The sequence below is a fragment of the Ostrinia nubilalis genome, chromosome 3 (assembly GCF_963855985.1).
Source record: "Ostrinia nubilalis chromosome 3, ilOstNubi1.1, whole genome shotgun sequence".
NCBI classification, from domain to species: Eukaryota; Metazoa; Arthropoda; class Insecta; order Lepidoptera; family Crambidae; genus Ostrinia; species Ostrinia nubilalis.
In genome coordinates this window covers 14,479,462-14,504,227 of record NC_087090.1, presented here as the reverse complement: position 1 = coordinate 14,504,227, position 24,766 = coordinate 14,479,462, and the positions used below count along the sequence as shown (strand labels likewise).

The 24,766-nt window shown below is 37.9% G+C and overlaps 1 protein-coding gene across 1 annotated transcript; it reads right to left on the bottom strand.

Moving 5' to 3' along the window:
- Nucleotides 1–3,921: 3,921 nt before the first annotated feature.
- On the bottom strand, nucleotides 3,922–24,709 carry LOC135088022 (alsin). Its single transcript, XM_063982903.1, has 9 exons — nucleotides 21,412–24,709; nucleotides 20,088–20,419; nucleotides 19,043–19,257; nucleotides 17,156–17,495; nucleotides 9,313–9,578; nucleotides 8,390–8,566; nucleotides 5,963–6,150; nucleotides 4,923–5,086; nucleotides 3,922–4,435 (listed from the first exon to the last, which is right to left on the bottom strand). The coding sequence occupies exons 1-9, from the start codon at nucleotides 24,488–24,490 to the stop codon at nucleotides 4,391–4,393; spliced, it is 4,806 nt and encodes a 1,601-aa protein (XP_063838973.1). The 5' UTR covers nucleotides 24,491–24,709; the 3' UTR covers nucleotides 3,922–4,390.
- Between the last annotated feature and the right edge of the window lie 57 nt (nucleotides 24,710–24,766).

Below are 24,766 nucleotides of genomic sequence, written 5' to 3'. Positions count from 1 at the left end.
TGGCTTTCATTTTAAAACCTAATTTATCATATTAAGTTAATCTAAGATAATTACCCTGGATTTCAGTGAGGTAGATTGAAAAAATACACATTTGTTTTCTGCGAACTTTATTAAAGTTTAAATATTTTAAAATTCAAACGCACACCTCAAATACATAATAATTTGACAAGAATGATATAAATATTATAATTATGTAACGTTTATAGTTTCTACCTATATGATATGGTAGGGACTTAAAGAACTATAACAGACGATCCGTTTAACATTGCCAAGTCATTGTTTTTCGAATGTAGGTGTTACCAGTTACAATAATTTTCCTTTTCCTAATTAATCGACAGTTTGTCACAACATATCATTGACGATTCTCATTTGTACTACTGACCTTTGGATTAGTTTTCTTATTTTAATTCTATTTAACGACATGAAAACATTTTTAACAGCTTTGTTCATGTTTACAAAGAAAACAATAATTCTAACTTAATCTAAGCATTTTATAACATTTGTCATGTTCAAAATATTATAGGTATTATTTCGCAATTTAATATAATTTAAGCTACAATAAATATTTCATAAAAATAACGTTTACTAACTAACACTACTTACGCATAGTTAAAGCGTTGTATAATGAGATGCTATTATGTTTGAATGAACTTTAATAATAAAAAAAAAATATGGCTTAATACGATTACGAATTTTTATGACTTCTTAGCTAAATATTTTGGAACACCTCCCTTTTCAACCGACTTCAAAAAAGGAGGAGGTTCTCAATTCGACCCGTATGTTTTTTTTTTTTTTTTTTTTTTCTATGTTTGTTACGCGATAACTCCGCCAATTATGAACCGATTTGAACAAATCTTTTTTCGGCGTATAGGTAATACCTCAAGGGTGGTCCCATTTAAATTTAATATTAAAAAAAACAACCCCCAAGGGTGGAAAATTGGGGGTGAACTTTTTTATACGCAATATCTCCGCCGATTATAAACCAATTTGAACGATTATTTTTTTGTTGAATAGGTATTATCAAAAGGGTGGTTTCATGCGAATTTGAAGAAAATATTTCACCCCCAAGGGTGGAAAATTGGGGATGAACTTTTTTATACGCAATATCTTCGCCGATTATGAACCAATTTTTTTTGGTCTCAGTGTACTGCCTACCTTCAGTGGTAACATCAAGGTAATAATTAGTTAACTAAAAAGCAAGAAATAAGTAAAATTTTATAAAAAAAAAATAAAACCGACTCCAAAAAACCTACACTAAAACGTAGAAAAATAATTACTAATTACCTACTTATTTATTAGGACGAATTATTAATATTTATGTAGGTATACCATCATTGATACTTTTGGAGTCGGTGCAGGCAAACTTTACATGTTTCATAATCTTGGCACCGACTCCAGAAGTATCAATCATGGTATACCTACATAAATATTAATAATTCGTCCTAATAAATAAGTAGGTAATTAGTAATTATTTTTCTACGTTTTAGTGTAGGTTTTTTGGAGTCGGTTTTTTTTTTTTTTTATAAAATTTTATTTGATCAATTTATTGCTCAAGAAATAAGAGAATATTTATAAATATGTACTACATAAGAATATTATAAAGGATTATAAGTCCTACACAAGAATATTAAATTTTAACCTAAGATATTCTACATAGAAAAATAATAACTTGTTCTTTACGTTTAAATAGAAAAATAACATCTAAATAAATTCAGTCGTACAATTTTGTAGAAGATAAGACTAAGTAAATAGATAAAAACGAAACAAATTAAATTATAAAACTGCTTTGGCACTGTAATTTTGCAAATAAAGCGGCCTGTAGGGTCTTGCCTGATCCTTACTTGCTCAAATGAAATAATAAAACTATAGCCCGGTCTGTGAGCACGTAGAATTTTGTCCAATGACCCCAAGCTACCCATCCTTATCGCTCGCGCGTAATTATATTGCTGTCGCGACTGTGCGACTGGCACCTGCAGTGGGTGTGCGAGCGCGATAGCAACATAATTACGCGCGAGTGATAAGGATGGGTAGCTTGGGGTCATTGGACAAAATTCTACGTGCTCACAGACCGGGCTTTAGAAACAAAACAATACATAGTAACGCAGAATTAAATATTAAAGACAAGATACGAGTATTACAAGATAACTTAAAATATGAACAACAAAAAAGTATTTCTTGTACAGTCGCGGAATGAAAAGGTTCGTCACCTTAGTGTCGGTTTTCGCTTGCACTAGGTACTGTAAGAGTCAAACCTGCCAACATAACCGTGTTTGAGATGTAGATGTTGTTGTTGTGTTCGTGTATAGTGGTACTTAGCTGTAGGTGCGAAGAATAATACCGCAGTTCCAGTCCATACATTTATTTGCTACACACAACGGTAACAATTAGTCCCAACACTTATTTGTATAGCACAGAGAGAAGGAGAAGCGACAGTTCACAGCGAAGAAAGTTAGGAAGATACAAATAGGAAGCTTTCAAGTTCGCGTCACAAACAATTTACGCGAGCGGGTAGCGAGAAGCAAAGCCGGGCGCACGGCGACGTGCGTTTGGCGCTGGGCAGTGATTCTGACTGACGATACGCGTCCGCGGCCGGCGCTCGCGCCGTTCGGGTGCGATAGCTATACTTATACGCGTGTTGATCGTTGACTCGTTTCCACTACACAAGCGGCGGGCGGCCAGCTGATGCACGGCCAATAACGGCACGGGAATTTATATTATTTAAGATGGTTCGCAAAGTGATGTATGAAAGTAGAAGTGTGTGAACGATATTTATATACGTATTTATATTGTGTTTACATATATTAGATATTAAAGTAAGTGTTTAAATATGTGTGACTGAAAGAATGTATATATTAATATTTATAGTATATATTTATTTATGATGTAACGTAGCTATAATATAATGTGGGAGAAGGCCACACGTGCAAGAAACATTGCTGCTAACATTTAAATAAATATGAAGTTTGCTAACGAATAAGGTTTTGCTTGTTTATTTTTCTATCCCATCAGTGCAATATCACAAAATGTAGTTTTTTTTATTTAATAGATAATGGCAGGTTGAACCAACAAGAAGGTTTTAGTTTATCAATCATAATAATCTTCTTGACAAGTTAAATTGTCAAACAACTTTGATCTGAATAATTTTGAACTTTACTAACGAACAGTAAGGATTATTTTCTGTTAACTCGAGATTATTCTGTAAAATAGTTTCAAAAGGTAATATCTGCTCGCGATTCGTTGAAGGAATCAATTTGAAAACTGACGAACCTTTTCATTCCGTGACTGTACATACTTCATTATTATTTCTTTATTTACACTTAAAATTTTGCAACTAATAACCATTGTTTTTTTTTAATTTGTTGTAGATTAAAGATAAACAAACACTGCGTACCTACATGATAGCTAATCAGACACTTTAATATCATTAAAAAAAATAAAAAAAATAAACCACGATTATTATAGGAGTGTCACATGGAGAAAACTAAAAATTTATCGTCTAGGTAGACATCTAACTAAAAAACTATCACATTTTAAAATATGTAGCTCATACGGTTCTTAATTAAATTAAATGTTGTTTTACTTAGTAGACATTTTTTGTTTTGTATTCCATTAAAAAGTATTTTTTGGTCACCAATACCATGATAAAAATAATAATTTCATTATTAACACACACATGAAAATCTACGTTGTAGCTGTAAAAAGAAATGAATAGAAAATAATCTACACTTGTTTCAAACATAATATAGATACAGGGTGAATTTTCCATGTCAACAAATTATTATAAGTTGTTAATTGATATTTTGTGTATGGGGTTAAAAAATATAGGTCATGAAAGTAATTAAATAACTTCAAATATAATATGTGATGACTCCATTTTAAAATTCATTAGATACCCTCTTAATATTACTAAGCTATTTCTTTAAGTTTCAGTTATTAAATTTCTATTTCTCATAGTTTCCCATACATTTGGAAAATTCATCCCTATATACTTTATCTTTCATTCTATAATGTAGACATTTTAGTTACTAGTAATAAGCTAACAATATATGTATAGTAATTTCCGCCTAATTTAATGAACACCTAGCGTATGTAAATCGGCAAATTATTGCGAAAGCTAATAACTATAATACCTGTCCCATAAAATTCCATGAAAATCCAATAAAAAACCAAAAAGATATTATGAAGGTAAGACATGGAAAAATAAGAATTCGACATCAAAATGTCTGAATGGAAGAAATTAAAAAGAAGGTCTTTTTTTTCAATTAAATAAAGTAGCTTTTAAAATTCCCAATTCCTTGAAATTTTCATTGAATTGTATTGAACAGACTTAATACAACGCACCATTACGTATTGCGAGATCATTGCGTTTCGAGCCATAATTATTTTTCTACTAGTTGATCGACATCTTCTCTTGAAGTATTTGGAAGTAGCATGCCTGGAATAGAACAACAAATAATGAATAAGCGTCTTCATTTATAAAAACTGATACTTAACACCCACGAAGTTTGTCTAACACTTTTTTAACAACCACCCTGTAAGATGGTAGTAAAGTTATGTTGTCATAAGGCCTATTTTCCAGTTATTATTAGACTTGAGGAATCGTAAGTCTTACTTAACTGCTATGGCGCAGTTACACTATGCGCGAAATTGATCGAATAGATTGTGTAAACACGCAGTTCAGTTCGTTTCGTCGTGCGTCGCCCATACTTTCATACGCGTGTTCACGCTTGCGTTCGATCAAATTTGCGCATAGTGTAACTGCGCCATTAAGGAAGACTCATTTCACTTGTTTTAACTCACACAAAATAATAAAAACTTTAGGGTAGTAAACATAAGATCCAGATTCGCGTAACCCAAAACATTCCCAGAAAGTCCCAATAGATTCGAAGCCATATTATTGCCTTTACGCACGCGATACTGACCTTTAGAGTCGTGAACATAAGGCCCAGTTCTCCGTGCTGCACGGCGGGCTCGAGGAAATCTTCCACGAAGTGTATCTCCGAGCCGAGTTGTAAGACGCGCGCGCGCACCACTACGAAATGGAAGACCGGGAACAATTCGTCCATACTCCAGAGGTAGTTTGAACCTACGAAACAAAGTTTTTTTTAGTAATACAGGGTGATTTTTGTATCAGTATCCAAATTTTCAGGATCGACTCAGAATCAGTAACTTAATTGATTTATGTAAAGAAAACAAACCGCTGCGCGCGGTTTCCAAATTGACTCATGTGGAAAATTTGCTTCGTTCATGGAAAAATACGTACACACAGTTAACTGCAAAGCTTAATAGACATAATGGTGAGCGAAAATAAGCAATAACCTTTAAAACTTAAGATATGGGCACCCGCGGATTAGACTTTAATTTTTTTTTTTGCGAAAAATACCACAATTAAAAATAGTTGTATTGTCAAATTGTTCTAACGAGCTTATTAAAAAAATTTGGATACTGATAACAAAGTCACCCTGTATGAACGACTAGCTTTTGCCCGCGGCTTCACCCGCGTGAAATTTCGTTTGTCACAGATCGTCATAAATTATAGCCTATATGTTACTCTGGGTTAGAAACAATAATACTGTAAAGTTTCATCAAAATTTCATTCAGAAGTTTTTGCGTGAAAGAGTAACAAACATCCAAACATCCAGACATCCAAACTTTCCCATTTATAATATTAGTAGGATTAGTAGGAAAATAATACGCATTTTTTTTCAAAATGTGGAATGACGTCCACAGCTGTAAAACGTCCTGCCCAAAGGATTTCCATAATGACCGACCGCCCGTATCCAGGTACTTCCCGCGACCTTCATCAGATCGTCAGGACACCTTGTGGGAGGCCTGCCCACATTACGTCTTGAGGTCCGTGGTCGTTCCTCGAACATTTTTTTTAACGGTCGCTGTGGAAATCCTTGGAGAAAATCTTCATCCAGTGTACGTTATTTGGCTGAAAGGACGACGAAATACTTACCAAGCTCTTGCTGAACAGCTGTGGTCATCTTCTGGAAGGTAGTTCTGATGACCAGCAGCTTCTCAATGGGCGAGAAGGTGGTCTTGAGCTGCTGCAGAGTCTCCACAGCTTCTTGGAACAGCTGCTCTTTGACGGGCGAGTACGGAGGCGACGAGGGGTTGTGGCCTTTGTAGCCTACCCAGAACTTTCTGCGAGGAAAGAAAGAACAATCGATGTTTAATTTATATTCTAATAGCCACCTTATTTTCATAGTATTAGAGTACATAATAATAATCTACGCTGTAAATCTCGTTAAATAAATAAATCAGGAACGGGAATGAAAACTAAAAAAGAGGTAGTGGGCTAGCCATTTCTGCCGCAGAAAGGTGGGTGGAATAAATAGGTTATGAAGACGCATTTCAATAGCACTCTTATTTCTGAATACACTTAAGGTATATCCAGCCACACTTCCAGCTACCTTTCTTCTCATGTCATCTCAATCTATCGCAAATAATCACCACTTGATGAGAGCGAGAGAAAAAACAGAAATGGGTAGCTGGAACTGTGGCCGATAGTACATAACTTTCTGGTCAGTTCTCAAAAGCGCCTTTGATTACGCATAATATTATTTTGTTTCCAAAAAACGAGCGGTTAATTGGTTTATTTACATTACATTCGATTGACAACTCTATGGTGAAAGTCTTACGCTATGGTGTTAAAAACGCCATAAGGGTGAGATCCGGTTGTCTATTCCACTTGAGCAGTCGTCGCCAGTAAAGATCATCTTCGCGTTTGTTATGAAGGGCATAACAAGTTGATCGAGTCATTCAATTAACAACTCTTTGATGCTAGACATAAGGTACTTACTGGTCGATTCCCAAAAACGCCATAAGGGTGAGATCCGGCTGTCTGTTCCACTTGAGCAAACGTCGCCAATAGAGGTCATCTTCGCGTTTGTTATGAAGAACGTAGCAAGTTGATTGAGTCATTCAATTAACAACTCTTTGGTGCTAGACATAAGGTACTTACTGGTCAATTCCCAAAAAGTCCATAAGGGTGAGATCCGGCTGCCTATTCCACTTGAGCAGTCGTCGCCAGTAAAGATCATCTTCGCGCTTATTATGAAAGGCATAGCAGATTGATTGAGTCATTTAATTAACAGCTCTTTGATGCTAGACATAAGGTACTTACTGGTCGATTCAAAAAAAGGCCATAAGGGTGAGATCCGGCTGTCTGTTCCACTTGAGCAAACGTCGCCAATAGAGGTCATCTTCGCGTTTGTTATGTAGGGCGTTGCAGATTGATTGAGTCATTCAATTAACAACTCTTTGATGCTAGACATAAGGTACTTACTGGTCGATTCCCAAAAAGGCCATAAGGGTGAGATCCGGCTGCCTATTCCACTTGAGCAGTCGTCGCCAGTAAAGATCGTCTTCCCTCATGTTATGAAGGACGTAGCAGATTGATTAAGCCGTTCAATTAGCAACTCTATAGTGATAGACATATGGTACTTACTGGTCAATTCCCAATAAGGCCATAAGGGTGAGATCTGGTTGTCGGTTCCACTTGAACAATCATAGTTAGAAACGATCGTCTTCCCGTTTGTTATGAAGGACATAGCAAGTTGATTGAGCCATTCAATTAACAACCCTTTGGTGCTAAACATAAGGTACTTACTGGTCAATTCCCAAAAACGCCATAAGGGTCAGATCCGGCTGCCTATTCCACTTGAGCAGTCGTCGCCAATAAAGATCATCTTCGCGTTTGTTACGAAGAACGTAGCAAGTTGATTGATGCCCGTTTTCACCATTAAATCCTAATTTTAAAGTGACTCCTATCTATGGTAACACTTATCAGGAATTTTGTTTTCATAGGGGTCACTTAAAAATTAGGTATCGATGGTGAAAATGGGCATGAGTCATTCAATTAACAACTCTTTGCTGCTAAACATAAGGTACTTACTGGTCAATTCCCAAAAACGCCATAAGGGTGAGATCCGGCTGTCTATTTCACTTGACCAGTCGTCGCCAGTAAAGATCGTCTTCGCGCTTGTTATGAACAACGTAGCAAGTTGATTGAGTCATTCAATTAACAACTCTTTGATGATAAACATAAGGTACTTACTGGTCGATTCCCAAAAACGCCATAAGGGTGAGATCCGGCTGCCTGTTCCACTTGAGCAGTCGTCGCCAATAAAGATCATCTTCCCTCTTGTTATGAAGAGCATAGCAGATTGATTAAGCTGTTCAATTAGCAACTCTATAGTGATAGACATATGATACTTACTGGTCAATTCCCAATAAGGCCATAAGGGTGAGATCTGGTTATCGGTTCCACTTGAACAGTCATAGTTAGAAACGATCGTCTTCCCGTTTGTTATGAAAGACATAGCAGATTGATTGAGTCATTCAATTAACAACTCTTTGTTGCTAGACATAAGGTACTTACTGGTCAATTCCCAAAAACGCCATAAGGGTCAGATCCGGCTGCCTATTCCACTTGAGCAGTCGTCGCCAATAAAGATCGTCTTCCCTCTTGTTATGAAGGGCATACAGAACAAACAGGGCAGGATGAACTCGGGGTAATAACGTTGGTTGGAGTAGCGAGGCCGCTGATATTACTTCGCTGAAAGAATAAAAATATCTTTATTTAAATAGGCACAAGTTACATTTTGCATTACAACAACACAAAAGAGAAGTTCATCATTATCATTAGCTCATTCCAGCTGGAGCACGGCTCTCTTGAATTTCTCAGAAGCAAAGAGGATACAGAATTTGACCTACACTTCACTACTGCTTGCCAGACGGGTTGGAGAGGCAAGAAAGAAAAGTGATTGCTTCACAATTCACGTTAAATGCCGGGATTTTGTTCATAAATTTTGTACTGACGAGAGCACATGAGACTAGGTACATTTGTTGCAAAACACCACTTACAATTAGATAATATGGGACAGTGTTATGCTTGATGTATATCCGTACGAAGGCAAGTGAAAAAGATCAAAGTATACAAGCGTCAAGCTCGTAATTCGTTGTCTTTTACACACTAACGTCCTTTATATCAATCGACCTTCAAATCTTAACTAAAGTCGCTGACGTAGCCCGACGGATTAGCAAGCTGAAGTGGCAATGGGCAGGGCACATAGTACGTAAACTGACGGCCGATGGGGCAGCAAGGTTTTGAAATGGAGGCTACGTACCGGAAAATGCAGCGTGTGACGTCCACCCGCAAGGTGGACCGACGACTTCATAAAGGTAGCAGGAAGGCGCTGGATGCCGGGCGATGTGGAAATCATTGAGGGAGGCATATCTTCAGCAGTGGACGTCCTGTGGCTGAAATGATGACGATGAAACAATCTTAGCTTCAAAACTCACCCATCAATAGGATTGCTGTCTTCACTATAAACCTCCTCTTCCATTCCCTCCGTCCTATAAGCTAGAACCACATCAGTGCCCTCTGGTGGTAACGCCGGGAACAATAGCCTCACAACTTGGTATAGCCTCGAGGTGATACTCTTCAGTTCTTTGACCGCGTGGCTTAGGAGTAGCGGATGAACGCGGACGCCTCCGTATGTGGTGTTGAATGCGTTAGTTAGGCTTAGGACTAGCTGGCCTAACGGATGGTGCGACGATTCGCAGGCCTGTGAGGCAAAAAGGTATAATTAGTGAAGTGTTGTGAGCATGTTTACTATTGGGAAAGAGATAAGACACAAATTGGAGTAATCAGATACTAAGGGTACTGGGGGAATCAGAGAGATATAGAGAGATGCCAATAGGCCAGTAGAATTAGATTTTAAATCGGAAATAATTCCTACAAAAGATTTTATTGCTTTAAGGGTAAGTCCTTTACGCGGTATAACCGGAAAACCGAAAAAGCGCCCCTTTCGGGGGCCCCCACCACTTAAGAACAACTCCGTCGAAGTCGAAAACCTAGGAGAGTCTTAATGGGCAAACAATGAAGCCATTAAAGCAATAAAATCTTTTGTAGGAATTATTTCCGATTTGATTCATTTTTGTGTTTAATTCTACTGGCCTACAACTAATGCGCTGAGTTCGAAACTCAGTGTCGCATTAGAAATTGACACAAACAAAATAATCAAAATATGTGCTCATTATCCACTGCAGTGTGAGTACTCAACTTCGAATAATCTTTAGTAGGTGCTACGCAAGCAATGTAAACTGTTTACATTATGACGTCTGCAGCAATGTGTTTTGTTTATGAGCATATTGCTGCGACACTGGCCCCGCCCCCTTTTCACATCTCCCTTTAGTTTCTGTGATCTATGGGGGGTCTATATGGACAATCAAAAATGTAGATGGGGTCATGAAAGACTAGGCTACCGTACTTTCGCCCACCAGTAAGCGCCATTATTGTAATAGTCAGTAGCGAGTGACAAATCTTACTTGACAGTGGCGTCGACTGAAGAGCACAAATACAGTAGCTTCTTTCATACAAAACTATGAAAGTGACAAATCTTACTAGACAGTCGTGACAACTGCAGAAATACGGTAGTCTCTTATATGCAAAAACAATAGGATATTTTCTATTTGGCGCCAATAGCGATATCTATAGTATAAATAAAAATGAATTGATGTTCGTTAGTCTGATTAAAACTCGAGAACGGCTGCGCCGATTGAGCTGATTTTGGTTTTAAAATGTTTGTCGCAGTCCAGGGTAGGTCTAAACGTTGAGCAAATACGCGCGCGATATTGTTTTTCTGTGACAGACAAAATTCCACGCGGGCGAAGCCACGGGCGGAAAGATATCTATACTAATATTATAAAGCTGAAGATGTGGAATAAGACGCTCAACCACCATAAAGAGCTAAGGTGTTAGTGCATCTAATTTGCACAATCTTGGTTTGTCTATACAGGGTGTTACTTTGCATTCTTGCCATATTTACAGAGGTTACTATATTACTGATACTGAACACAAATCCGTAAAAAAATAATGACCGAAAAAATTTTTTTTTTATCTTGAGTATTTTATTTTATCGACAATCTGTTAAACACACCACTAATTATCGTAACGCATGCACATCACTTGTTGGCGATGGCGATGGAGACTTTTTTACTTTTTATTGTATTTTTAAATATCTTTTGCAATCTATTGTCTTTAAAATGTCTTTTTGACACTTGTAAATAACTGAGAAATCCATCAATCACAAATCACGTTATAAATAATACAAAAATGACTGAAGTGTATTCAAACAACGAATAATTTAATCAAAATGGTGCTTGGAGTGTCTAAAAGACGTCTTAGACGAAAATCTTGATGACGTACCCTTAGCGTTACACCAAATGCTCTACTACCAGCAGGATGGTGCTCCCCCACAATAAGGACGTCAAGTGCGTGAATAATACGTTTGGTGAACAGTGGATTGGACCAGGGGTCCAGTAGCTTGGCCACCACGATCCTCGGACCTGACACCAATGGATTTTTGGAGTGACTTGAAACGACTGGTATGCGCAGAAGAGATAAACAGTGTAAACGCGTTACATGAAAGGATTGTTTTAGTGAAACTGTGAGACAAAACGTTTGTGTTGCGAAAACTAAAGCGAAAAACCTACGCTTCGCCGTGCTAGACTGTGCTTTCATCAGAACGGAGGACATTTGAACACTTGCTTCGCAGTACGTAAACTTTGTAAGTAGGAACTTATAAATAAATAATTAATTGTGATTAAGGTGATTTCATTTCATCCTTAATTTATTAATTTGTAAAAATAGGGTACAATGTTATAAATTAATTAAAACCCTAATAATTATTACGTATTGACGGTCCTAAGCCCGTAAAGTAGAAAGGAAAATCTGAAATCAACTGAAAAGTATTTTAAAATAATTATTATGACTGGATAAAAAGGCTGGTACCCAGAGCCATAAAACATCAGATTATTAAGAACTAGGCCACGCCCACTAGGTTTATTCCACTTGCACCTGTAGACAAAATTGGTTTATTCCAATTTGTACTGAAAAACCAAATTTACTAAAATCTTAGTGTACTTTCTTTATGGGAGTCTCTTGTTTATCTTAAATAATAGGTATTGTTCCCTACTTTTATCTCTGTGAATATGGCAAGAATGCAAAGTAACACGGTGTATATACTGGGCAGGGTAAAAAACTTCGTCACCGCGATGCAGGATTGTATGCGCGGTGGAGTTTGCCATAGTAAGATCGTAACAGCGCCATCTGTTGGTACGGTTTGTAGTGGCGCAATTTATTAATCACAGTTTGTTTATTTGGTTGAACGCGCTAATCTCAGGAACTACTGGACCAATTTGAAAAATTCTTTTTGTGTTGGATAGTCCGTTAATCCCTGAAGGCTTTAGGCTATATATCATCACGCTAAGACCACTAGGAGCGGAGCACCAATGAAGAATGTTTCAAATCAGTGATTTTTTTCCGTTTGAGAGCTGACGCTGCGTAAACGGTTAAAGTTTCGCATAAATTATGTATGATAGGATTTTCCCCTTTAAAAGTTCTACAAAAAAGTCCGCAACAGCATATGTCTATCTTTTATGGTTGGCTCACTGTAACCTTTTTGTCTGGATGTCTGGATGTTTGTTCCTTTTTCACGCAAAAACTAATAAACTGATTTTGTTGAAACTTTACAGTATTATTATTTATAACCCAACATATAGGCTACAATTTATGACGATATGTGACAAACTAAATTTCAATAAATAGTGAAGAGGTGAGAAATATCTTTAAAAACGCCATCTATCGACGTGCTTTTGACGGTCGTAAACATTCATGAGAGCGAAGCCGTGAAACGTATCATTCGTCCTAATTAGGAACCTCAGAATACGGAACAAACCAGAAACCGTCAACGGGCGTAAATGTGTATTCATATAAAGTACTCCAAATCGCACTACTTTGACTTTAGAGCAATCAGTCAATGGCCGGCGCGCGCATTGTTTACATATCCGTCAGATTGACACTTTATAATTAAATTATGCCGTCTTGTGCCGTTCCAACATGTAAGAATGCTACTGGAATTACGAAGAAAGTGCATGGGATCATGTTTTATCCGTAAGTAGCACATTTCCAATTCATTTTAATTAAATAATAATTTTCAAAAAAAATCACGGTTGTATTTTGTAAGTGTTGCCACAGGTCAACGGAATATTTTACCCTACTTTTTTATATTGAATTACATTTGTCTACTTATAAAAAATTCACGCGTTAATTTTGTTAGCGTTACCACAGAATAATGGAATATTTTCCCCATCCTTTTTGTTTTAATTAGTTTTTAGTGTAATTTCATCCATGACATGACAACCTGATTAATTAAATTATAAGTGCCACTTGTGGTCTAAACTGAATAAATATTTTTGATTTTGATTTGATTTCAATATATTGAATTAATTTATAATATTACTCCCTAATAATGAGGAGATAATAAATTACTATCGTGAATTTCATACTTTCCCATTTATTCAAAAGTAAGGCATTGGTATCAACAGATCAGCAGCAGCAATATTTGTATATTTAATAATAATTTTAAGTAATTAATTATTGCTTACATACTTACTCTGATTTTTTTTCAGGATACACAGCCAGAGTTGCCTCGCAATCAAATTTAAGTATTGGTGATGTTTTTGATTTGGATTCTGTTTTTGACTCCAAGAAAAGTTAAACTAAAAGCACTACTGCGCCGTAAACAAATGTTTTGTTGTCGATATGTTTACATAATAAAGAACCTTAAGGCCGGGTAGCAGAGAAAATGGCGAAAATGAGGTTTTCATTTTTCATTTTTGAGGTACTAAACAGTAAAATGAAAGGCTAAGATTTTTATTGGGCATAGTTGAGGATATTTTCTAGGGCTATTAACGGATGGAAACACGATTTGATGAAGTTGACTCGATAGAATAAATTCCCAAAGTTACCTCTATTCGTTTTCTATTTATGGTTTTATTTTTAAAATAAGCGATTTGAGATTCTAAATCTTTTACTAAACTAAAGTTCAGAAATAACTTGAGGGCTTTTAACGGATGAAATTTTTATATTGCGTCTTATTTAGTTACTATGTTAAAAAATGTGGAAAAAATCGTCCATGACGGCTTGGACAATCTCAATCAGTCGCGCGGTGGCGCTTACGGAGGACGGACGCGTGTCAGTTTTATGGCCGTGACAGTTCGCGATTTGTCAATATTTTTGACAATGATGACTTTGATGAGTCACAGTATAATAATATCAGTGTTACGGGAGAAAGCTTAAATTTTTGATAATTAAGAATTATCAATTTTGTCCCCTTATTTTCCTGTGTACCTACCTATTGAAATTTAAATCGTTCGCATCCTTTTAAACGAAGACTCTACTCATGATACATAGTACATTCCTCAAATATGAGACAAAACCAATGAGTTAAAATTACATTTTAATAGTACCTACATACAATCGTCTTACACTCTTTAGAAGAGCACACTGACACAAATAAATAATAAAAAATACTGTCTAAGGTCTGTAGCTAAAGGTCTAAGCTGTAAGATAGCCAAAAAGATGGCAGCTGCATCAGATGTTAACGGATTTAGAACTGGAGTTCATATGACTCCTTGTAGACTTGAGTCTCTAGAGCGTCCCTTCCTGCACCATGCGTAAGAATGTTTCAAAAATACTGTCTAAGGTCTGTAGCTAAAGGTCTAAGCTGCAAGATGGAAGAATCTTCTACCCAAAAAGATGGCAGATGCAGCAGATGTCAACGGATTTAAAACTGGAGTTCATATGACTCCTTGTAGACTTGAGTGTCTAGAGCGTGCCTTCCTCCACTATGCGTAAGAATTTTCACAAAAATACTGTCTAAGGTCTGTAGCTAAAGGTCTAAGCCGTAAGATAGAAGAATCTTATAGCCAAAAACATGGCAGATGCAGCAGATATCAACGGATTTAAAACTGGAGTTCATGTGTATCCTTGTAGTTTTGAGTCTCTAGAGCAGTGGTTCTTAACCTTTAAGTCATGAGGGACCATTTTACCAAATTTCTGTCTTGTCAGGGACCACCTCATAATCGGTCAAAACCAGTTTGACTGCAAAAATCAGTTAAAAGTGGTTTTGACCAAGGTGTGCAAGTGCACATCGTGGACCACTTGGAATGCCTCCAGGGACCACCAGTGGTCCGCGGACCACCGGGTAAGAACCACTGCTCTAGAGCGTCCCTTCCTCCACCATGCGTAAGAATGTTTCAAAAATACTGTCTAAGGTCTGTAGCTAAAGGTCTAAGCTGCAAGATAAAATAATCTTCTAGCCAATAACTTTAAAACTATAATTTGAACGAATTTTGCTATTTGTGGACAAATTTCTGCTCACGATGGACTAATTATCTGCTATACTCTCGACTCTCTAAAGCACAACATTTATAAACATTTTGCTGCGGTAATGCACTCCAGGTAACAGTGTGTAATGCTCATTGCTCATAGTGATTTTCGATACAGAGCCCCGTACATACGTTATTCATAAATTATGGAAAGAAAACACCCAGACCAATACAAACAAATATGTATACAATTTTAGTATGATATTTTTATTTATTAATAAACAAAAAGACTGAACAAAATTGATGCGTGTACTGATTAATGTAATTAACCACATGCAAAACTTTGTGAATTGCAACAACTATAATTTATAATCCAAGCTCTAAATAATCGCTACTACGAGTAACTGATCATAGAATGTTTTTCCAATCGCTCAAGCTCCCGAGGATCTACCGATAGGTCGGGTGACGTAATCTTGAAATTCTTTTAGCCGGCGCGGAACTTCCGGAAGGTCGGGTGACGCCACGCCTCTTTGAACCGTGTTTACTTTGGCAGTTATATTCTATATTTATTCGATTCTAAAATATATTCCCAAAAATTTTGAAAGTTGTTTTAATTTGTATCACTTGGATATGATTTGTATTAGAAAGTGCTGTGAGTGTGACGCTTGAACGGAAGGAAGTCAACCTAACCTAACCAACTGCGTATTTCTAAACTGCGTATTTCTATACTGTGTAGCCGCGAGAGCTCTTTGGCGCGCAGTCTTCGGCGGAGTATTGCGCGCGCAGATTTTGACAGCGCGAAATACCTACTTTAGCAGAAATACCAAGCCTTAAGTTTCTTTTTTGTTTTACTTGGCATTCTAAAATTTATATTCGACTTTTGTAATTGACTTTTAAATAACATATTATACCTACATAAAATATAGTACATATATTACACTATTTAATAGAAATAAATAATCATCTTACACTTAGTTACTTCGGAGTAAAAATTAAATTCATAGGTAGGTAGGTACTATCTATGCCTATGGCCAGTCATGTCGTCTCGTTCTATCGCAAAGAATCACCATTTGATAAGAGCGAGAGCAAAAACGGAAATGGATAGTTAACACTGGCCGTGTGTACTTATTTCACTTACTTATTTTTTACTTGTTTAACATCTCTTTAAAAAATTACATAATTTTACCCCAAAAATGGGGGTGTCACACGGCGCTAGTAACACTAAAGGGGGTAGAGGGGCGCGGGAGGGGAAGTATTTTGGACACAAGTTGCCGCGTAGAAATGTTATCGAACACTCCTTCTGGTTTGTTCTGTATTCTGAGTTAGGAACTAAATATTACATTTACAGAACTGTTCATAATATTTAAAATTTAATCAATAAAGATATTTTATGTAATTGAATAATTCACTGTGTTTAAACGAGCAAATCAAAGTCTAAATTAGTGACCGCCATCTATCGACGTGCTTTTGACGGTCGTTAACATTCATGAGAGCGAAGCCGTGAAACGTATCATTAGTCATAATTTAGTAATTAAATATTACATTTACAGAACTGTTTATAATATTTAAAAATTTATGTAATTGAATCATTCACTGTGTTTAAACGATCAAATAGTATTCAAACATTTAGATAATAACGTTAAAAACCATTTAAAAATCCTATGAGAACTTTTTCGACTTCTACACGGACGAAGTCGCGGGCAAAAGCTATTTGTAAAATTATCATCATCATCATCATCATTTCAGCCATAGGACGTCCACTGCTGAACATAGGCCTTTGTAAAATAATTAGACTAAATTATTAAAAGTGCCTACCCAAAGTCATTATTCCACGCGGACGAAGTCGCGGGCACAGCTAGTTTTAAATAAAAATAATGTTTTCAAAATGAAGGTGTATGAATTGGAAGTCAGAAGAAAACTGACTACAGATGTTAATGAATATTTTCATAATACATAACTGAATACTTACATTTTGCAAATACAATCTCAGTTCCGTATAGTCGTCCAAATTGAGCGTTTTCTGTCCAAACTTCGGGATAACCTCCAAACAATCCACCGACTTTTCAATATCGCTGCTCCTACTACTTTTGGATGGGGTTCTATTATGCTTCTCTTTATGCGAGCAGGATATAGCTACAGCTACATTCTGCCAGATCTTCGCGTTGTCTATGGTAGGTCCGGCTGGACCGTTTGCGAAGTGGTTGCCGGTTGGGGTCAGGATGGTCTCAGAGACTCCCAGGCATTGGAAGCATTGCCGGAAGAGAGCGTTCCATTTTTGGTTTGGAGCTACACTGAGCTTGCCGAAGGAACTGGAATAGATGTAGAGAATGTTGACATTAGTTGTTTAAATGGGCGTCAATGTATTTGCAAAGCTAACACCCGTATTCACAAACGATGATTGCTTTTGTGAATCAGCAAATAGAACGCACAGCGTTGAATAGAGCTCTGTGACTGGTTCGTGTGTGACCGTGTGCGTCTACGCGCACTGTGAGACTCATAGTAATGTTTGTGAATACGGGCGTTAGACTATATCAAAAGAAGTATTGAAATCGGACTGGATCCTTTCCAAAGATATAGGTACATGCGAGTTTACTGAGTTTATACAATTAAGTGAGCGTGACGTTATATGCCACGTACCGATGTAGTGGAGAGGCTCGGGTGACATGTGACATAGCAGAGTTGCCACAGTATACATTTTTGAAATCTCGTAGCATGTGGCATAACAAAAACACGTCCTACTCTACAGCTATGGTCCAGGCGCCGCTAAGTGAGCCCTCAATCTTATCCTCGCTAGAGAAGGTTAGGATTCCCTTCCCGGAGAACGGATAATCGCTCTTCTAAAAGCTACCTTAAGCTAAACTTACTTAGGTTTAGAATAAGCCGGCAGAGCAGGATTCGACACATTCAAATGCATGGTGGAGTTGGATATCTTGACGCCTTCAGTCCAAGCACCGCTAAGGGAGTCCTCGATATTATCCCCGCTAGAGAAGGTCAAGATTCCCTTCCCAGAGAACGGACAATCGCCCTTCTAAAAGAAACCTTAAGCCAAACTTACTTAGGTTTAGAATTAGCAGGCAGAGCAGGATTCGAGACATTCAGATGCATAGTCGCATTATAGATATCTTCCCGCCTTCAGTCCAGGCGTCGCTGAGGGAGCCCTAATCTAAAAGCTACCTTAAACGAAACTCACTTAGGTTTAGAATTAGCCGGCAGAGCAGGATTCGAGACATTCAGATGCATAGTCGCATTATAGATATCTTCCCGCCTTCAGTCCAGGCGCCGCTAAGCGAGCCCTATTCTAAAAGCTACCTTATACGAAACTCACTTAGGTTTAGAATTAGCTGGCAGAGCAGGGTTCGACACGTTCAGGTGCATAGTCGCGTTGGATATCTTCACGCCTTCAGTCCAGGCGCCGCTAAGGGAGCCTTCTATCTTGTCCCCGCTAGAGAAGGTCAGGTTTCCCGGAGAACGGACAATTTCTAAAAGCTACCTTAAACTAAACTTACTTAGGTTTAGAATTAGCCGGCAGGGCAAGATTCGACACGTTCAGGTGCATAGTCGCGTTGGATATCTTGACGCCTTCAGTCCAGGCACCGCTAAGGCCGAGGCCGCACTCATCGCGTTAACATTCGGGCGACAACCGAGCGAAGTTCTTGCGACTATGCAAAATAGGACCGAAGTATACGCGAATACTCGGCTACACACATCGCGATAGCTCGAATCTTCGGGTTATCGCGATGAGTGCGGCCTCGGCATAAAGAGAGCCTTCTATCTTGTCCCCGTTAGAGAAGGTCAGGATTTCCTTCCCAGAAAATGGACAATTGTTCTTATAAAAGCAACCTTAAACGAAACTCACTTAGGTTTAGAATTAGCCGGCAGGGCAGGGTTCGACACGTTCAGGTGCATAGTCGCGTTGGATATCTTGACGCCTTCAGTCCAGGCGCCGCTAAGGGAGCCCTCTATTTTGTCCCCGCTAGAGAAGGTCAGGATTCCCTTCCCGGAGAAAACACCGGCTGAGCGGAACTCCCCTTCGTAGTGGGTACCGTCTTCGAAGACCATTACTCCGTGACCCTGGAATGATAGGAAATTAGAGTAATTAGTTTGTTAAACTAGAATAGTGTTTTTATTTATGTTGAATTTAAGGTAGGTCTAGTAGGTAAGTGTGGGCAGTGCAGGACCGGTCGTGGAAATCTTTGGACTTGGAAAGGCCTCCCATCAGTTATCTAGCAATAGCGACCTTTGGCTGAAACGAGTAAGGTGAGGGCATTTTCCAAAAATTAAAGCATACATCCATCGCAATTCAGTTTCGTTATTGTAATTTCAAAAGGAAGTAGAGTGACGTGATTTTCGACATACACCGAAGTATTTTATAATAATAACTTATACCCGGTAAAGTAGGATAAGCGGTTATCCGGGAAGTTTCGGTAATTCCCTGATTACGTAATCATCAATGAGTCAAAATAAACATTTAATCGCTATGTAAAAGCAAATACACTAACAGTTAGTAAATATTAGATAAATAAAATTAAGAGACAAATGACCGCTGCTTTATTAATTCAACAAACGATAATTAACTGTACTTTCATCTTAATTTTTTTTCCTTAGATGACGCCATGACGTAACGACACACGAAGCTAACAAACAGTTATTAAATAATCATAATAGGTATGACTTTGCAACAACAAAAAATATAGCCTGATGCACTTCCGGTCATGTCTCGTTCTATCGCAAAGAATCGCCATTTGATGAGAGCGAGAGAAAAAAACGGAAATGGTACTTTGACTAGAAAAGTAACAGACGCGCGCTAATGAATTTCTATTACAGATATGTTGATAAAGCTATTATTATACCCAACGTATAAAAATACATTGCTTACATTTCGCGTTAGCACACATACTAACCGTGAGAACATCCTGCATGAAGAGACCTTCATAGTATATGCCGTCCAAGGTCACAATGAGGCCGCATCCATGCTTCTTATTGTCACTCCAGTTGCCCAAATACTTCTCCCCTTTTCCTATATCGTCCATGACTCCATATCCTTGTTTCGCCCCGTTCACCCATTCCCCAGTGTAAATTGTAGCAGAGGATGACGTAAAATCCCCCTGCTTTTTTATCCCGTGACCGTGGGGCTGGCCGTCTTTGAAATACCCCTCGTATATGTCGCCATTTGTGTAGCGCATCACACCGTAGCCATTCTGGAGATTGTCCTTCCATTGGCCTTCGTAGATTCCTGGAAATACAGTTTGGACGAATTTTAATAGGTAATATGATATGGTAATATGGATGGGATACATTAAGTAGATACATACGCGAAGAAAGACTAAAATCAGTAGCTGAATTCTGATGAGAATCAGTGACTTTGGAAGAGACTAGCGGCTGTTTTTTAAGCAGTTGGACTCCATTTTACTTCTGAATCAGCATCAATAAGTATATTGATTCGTATGCTTTATTAATCTAAGTTCGTATAGGAACCTAAGATTTGTGCGATTTCAAATTTAAATTAGATGAAATCTGAATTCATTTCTAGGTAAATAATTCAAAAGCAGTAAACTGGTGTTGAAATGACGATAAAATACTTATTTTAAAGTGATTAAAGATTACGGGGCCGCCGAAGGTATTTGCCAATGTTTTTCTATTGCTCTGTTTACGCGAAGGTTGGAACAAGATATTTGAGGAATTCATATTGTTTCAGGGTTGGTATTCATATATGAATGACGTAACCATATTTCAATAAATACCTACTTAAGCCAAGGTTTGTCTGTAGAAACCTTTTGTTATTCAACAGAATAAGAATTTTATTCATGCGAAAAAACTACTACGCGTTAGATCGCGCGTATAATCAGGTGACGTCAAAAGATAAATATTTTTATTGTATGTAAGTTTCTAACGTTACAAAGTTAATTATGTATGACAAGGAATATTTGTAATCTAGGTACTAGGTATTAAGTGCAGGGTATTCTTGAATTGCATTTAAAAGTAAACGATCGAGTCACGATAAACAATATCGGTAAAATTTCATATGAAGGAATTAAATAAGATAGTCATGTAGTTACAATAGGTACTTAAGAACAATCAACAGCTCATGCCAATACTTATTTAAATGTTGCGAACTCGCATCTAGCAACTTAGTAAGATTATAGATGTTGTACCTATTTAATAACTGGATGTGCGTATGTCCGTAACTACTGCGTACTTAATTCGTATGAAAATAAGATTATTTACCTTGGCTAGGCATTTCCATCTTCCCATGACCACACAAGGAATTCATTTGGAACTGGCCCACATAAAGCTTGCCATCAGGCCATTCCACTTTGCCGCTACCATGTATCTTGCCGTCTAACCACCGACCGCTATACTGCGCATCTTTGTAGAAGACATTTTTGCTCGAAAAGGTGTAGCTCGCCGTCCTAGCCGGCGGCGGTTTGAAGTTCGACTCCTTGTTCAAAGCAGACCTTATGGACAAGTTTAACGCATGTATCCATTCCGTTTTCTCCTGCTCGGTACTCGTGGAAACAGAGAGAATCTCCTCGGGTGTTGTCAACTGTATAGCATTCTGTACGGAGTCTGTGTTCTGAATAGGTTCCACCCATAGTGTGTCCAAGGGGTGGACGTTGGGCGTACTGCCAACCACATGAATGAACAAGTCATTGAATAAAATGAACCAATGCGACGAAAACCTGCCAGGGTTCACCAGATTGAGAAGACGAGACTTAGATTCCCTGACTAGACGACGTTCTGGAGTCCTGTACTGTTCCAGAGATTTCCCTATGCTCTCCCAAAATAGCTTCGTCAAGTCCGCTTCTTTCCGTTTCTTCTCTTGTTCCTCTATCAGAGTATCCAAAGACGAGATTACTTTGTTCAATCGATCGTCGATATTAGTTTTGGCATCGGCCTTTTTCCTTTGCGATTTATATCTCAAAAGAGACTGAGCTATACACTTGTAGGAGCTCAATCTTGTTAATGGCTGCACAAAAGCAAGTGCTACTATGGCTTCCAGAGTCTTTTTGTTGTTTTTCTGCTTGTTTGATGGGAGTTGATCACTAAATAAATTATAAATACTATTTGGAACATCAACTATATTGTTAATGTTAGAAAAACCTCCGATAACAATCAAATTGCTTACAGCTACATAATACTTTCTGTACAAATAAATATACTCTTCTAAATTTTTTATTAAAGAAATATCACATTCATTGATGTGCTTCTCTGCGTATTGCCACATCGAGAGCACATTCAGGGCAGTTGTATTCAAAATGTCACTAAAAATATCACAAACAGTTTCGTATATAATGGAATGTGAAGTAATTACTTTACTCTTTTTTAAAAAGGGCTTGATGAGGGAATGATATATTAACAGCATCTCCTCTAAATACCTTTGAGCAATAGATAAGTCCTGAAATTCTGGACATTTCATGGACTCTTCAAGAGAACAATAACTGATGTTACCAGAAGACAAAATTCTCCAATGGTAACACATATTCTGGGGTTTATTTATGTACACTTGGGGCTCAGTTATTTTCACAGCCAGATCTTTGCCATTTTCTTTAATCTCCTCATTCTCTGCATTCTTGTTCAAATTCACAATGGTTTCTGTGTAACCTTCAGTATGTTTTCCCATGTAGAAAATGTTTTCATTGTGTGTATAAGCAAGTGTGTGATGGTCAGTAGCAATCATGTCTCTCACTCTATCACTATCTGAATTTTCAGTAAACTTCTTGGGGCCACTTTTGTCATCTCTAGATTCAAAGCTGACTTGATGGAAATGGTTGTAGCCCCAGAGGAATAGGCGGCCATCAAGGGTGAGCGCTGAGCAATGCCACTTACCACAAGAAACTTTCTGAAGTCCAAAACCAGATAAGCTCATAACAACCATTGGCTTCAGTCTCTTGACTGTGTCACCTATACCTAACTGTCCATATGATATGTCTCCCCAGGTCCACAGTTCAGTTGCTAAAATATTTTTACCAAGTTTTGACATGTTTTTGAGGTTTTCATTCTTTCTGGCTGCCTCAAACTCCTTTTCACTGCTTATTGTACTTGTAGAGAACTGTAATTCGTCCATATTACAGTTTGAAGCGCAGCTATACATTAGAGAATTGAATTCTTCATTGTTGTGCCTATTTTGTAGTTCTACCACTTCATTGTTTTCACTACTGCCACTGACGTGTCTAGATAAGGTTGCCACTTTGTCACCCACTGTCTTCACACCTTCATACACAAAGTTGGTTAGATTTGAAACATTCTCCTTGATGATTCTTGTTGGTTTTTCAGTATATTCCACTAAATAATCTTCTCCAGCAGAAACCCATGACAACTGCCTGCTAAGGAACTGTCTAGCTGCATCTGTGTTTATAAAAATATTGTTTATTTTCTCTGTGCTCTCATGGGTACTTGCATTATCTTTTTCAGTGCTTTCATCATCATCATCATGTGACTTGGTTTCCACACTGTCAGGTTCAATATCAGTGATTTTTTCAGTGGCATTACTCCTTGCAATTTTTGACTCTTCTGATGAGGGACTAGAATCTTCAGTAAAACTATGAGCATCAACATGGACGTCAGTTTGAGGGGCTGTTGTACTACTGGAGTCCTCACTGGACTTGCTGATCTGTACTCCTAAGGGGCAGGTTTCTGAGAGGGACGGCACAGACGCAGGGGAAGCTAGGCCTATTATTGTCTGGCATTGTGAGCAATTTGACGCAAACACCTCCTCATCATCATTATCACTCTCAGTGTCACAGTTCCCCGACCGCTTCACGTTTTTCCTAGCTATCACTGCTGCAAAATTCTGCCCAACTGACGCACTGTACACTGTCCGGCCTTCGAAAAATAGAACTTTCTTAATGCTACTAGTATCTAATCCTATTTGGGGCATAACACCGCAGCCCCAGAGTTGCCCATCGCTGCTGATAAATAGTTGCCCAAAATCACTTGACACCACGTTCCTAAACCTCACTTTGTAACTGGAACTTTTGAAGCCGTGAGGGCAACACTTCGCGTCTTCTTTCACGACGATCTCTTCTTTACTTTTGAAAGTAGAATTCGTCTTGTAGATACGTCCATGCACGTCTATTACGTAAAGAACATCGCCGTGATATGATATGTCGATAGCGGAAATGCCACCTATTTTCCTAAATACTAAACAATCTTCTTCAATGTCGCAGTGATACAGACCATGGTCATTTCCTAGAACAATGAAGTCACTGCCCAAGGAACAAAGTTTCACGATTTTTTCAGGTACTTGCTGCGAAGAAGAGATGTTCAATGGTGTGATCCCTTTCCAGAACTTATGTTGACTCATTATTTGATAAAGACTTCTTTCTTTTACCGGGAAGTAGGAGTATCATTGAAATCGAGCTTCCTCTAGCACTTTCAACGGTTTATAAACCTTAGTTTTACTTGTGGCACTGTTACAGTTAATTAGTTTGGTGAACACAAACATGATAGCACTAAAGGACTATAAGAAAGTGATTTATGATTTGAAAATGAACAAATAAATATTTATTTATAACTTCGGTGATAAGAACACGGGGTGGAAACGCCATAGAGTTTGACAGCTCCATAGAGAGTGAATTTT

Excerpts from the sequence above, each read along its gene's own strand:
- LOC135088022 (XM_063982903.1), bottom strand. The coding sequence starts at position 24,490 with ATGAGTCAACATAAGTTCTGGAAAGGGATCACACCATTGAACATCTCT. Across the intron at positions 20,420-21,411 it reads GATGGAAATGCCTAGCCAAG|GAATCTACGAAGGCCAATGG; the intron begins GTAAATAATCTT and ends CTGTATTTCCAG. Across the intron at positions 8,567-9,312 it reads GACAGCAATCCTATTGATGG|CGAAGTAATATCAGCGGCCT; the intron begins GTGAGTTTTGAA and ends TTATTCTTTCAG.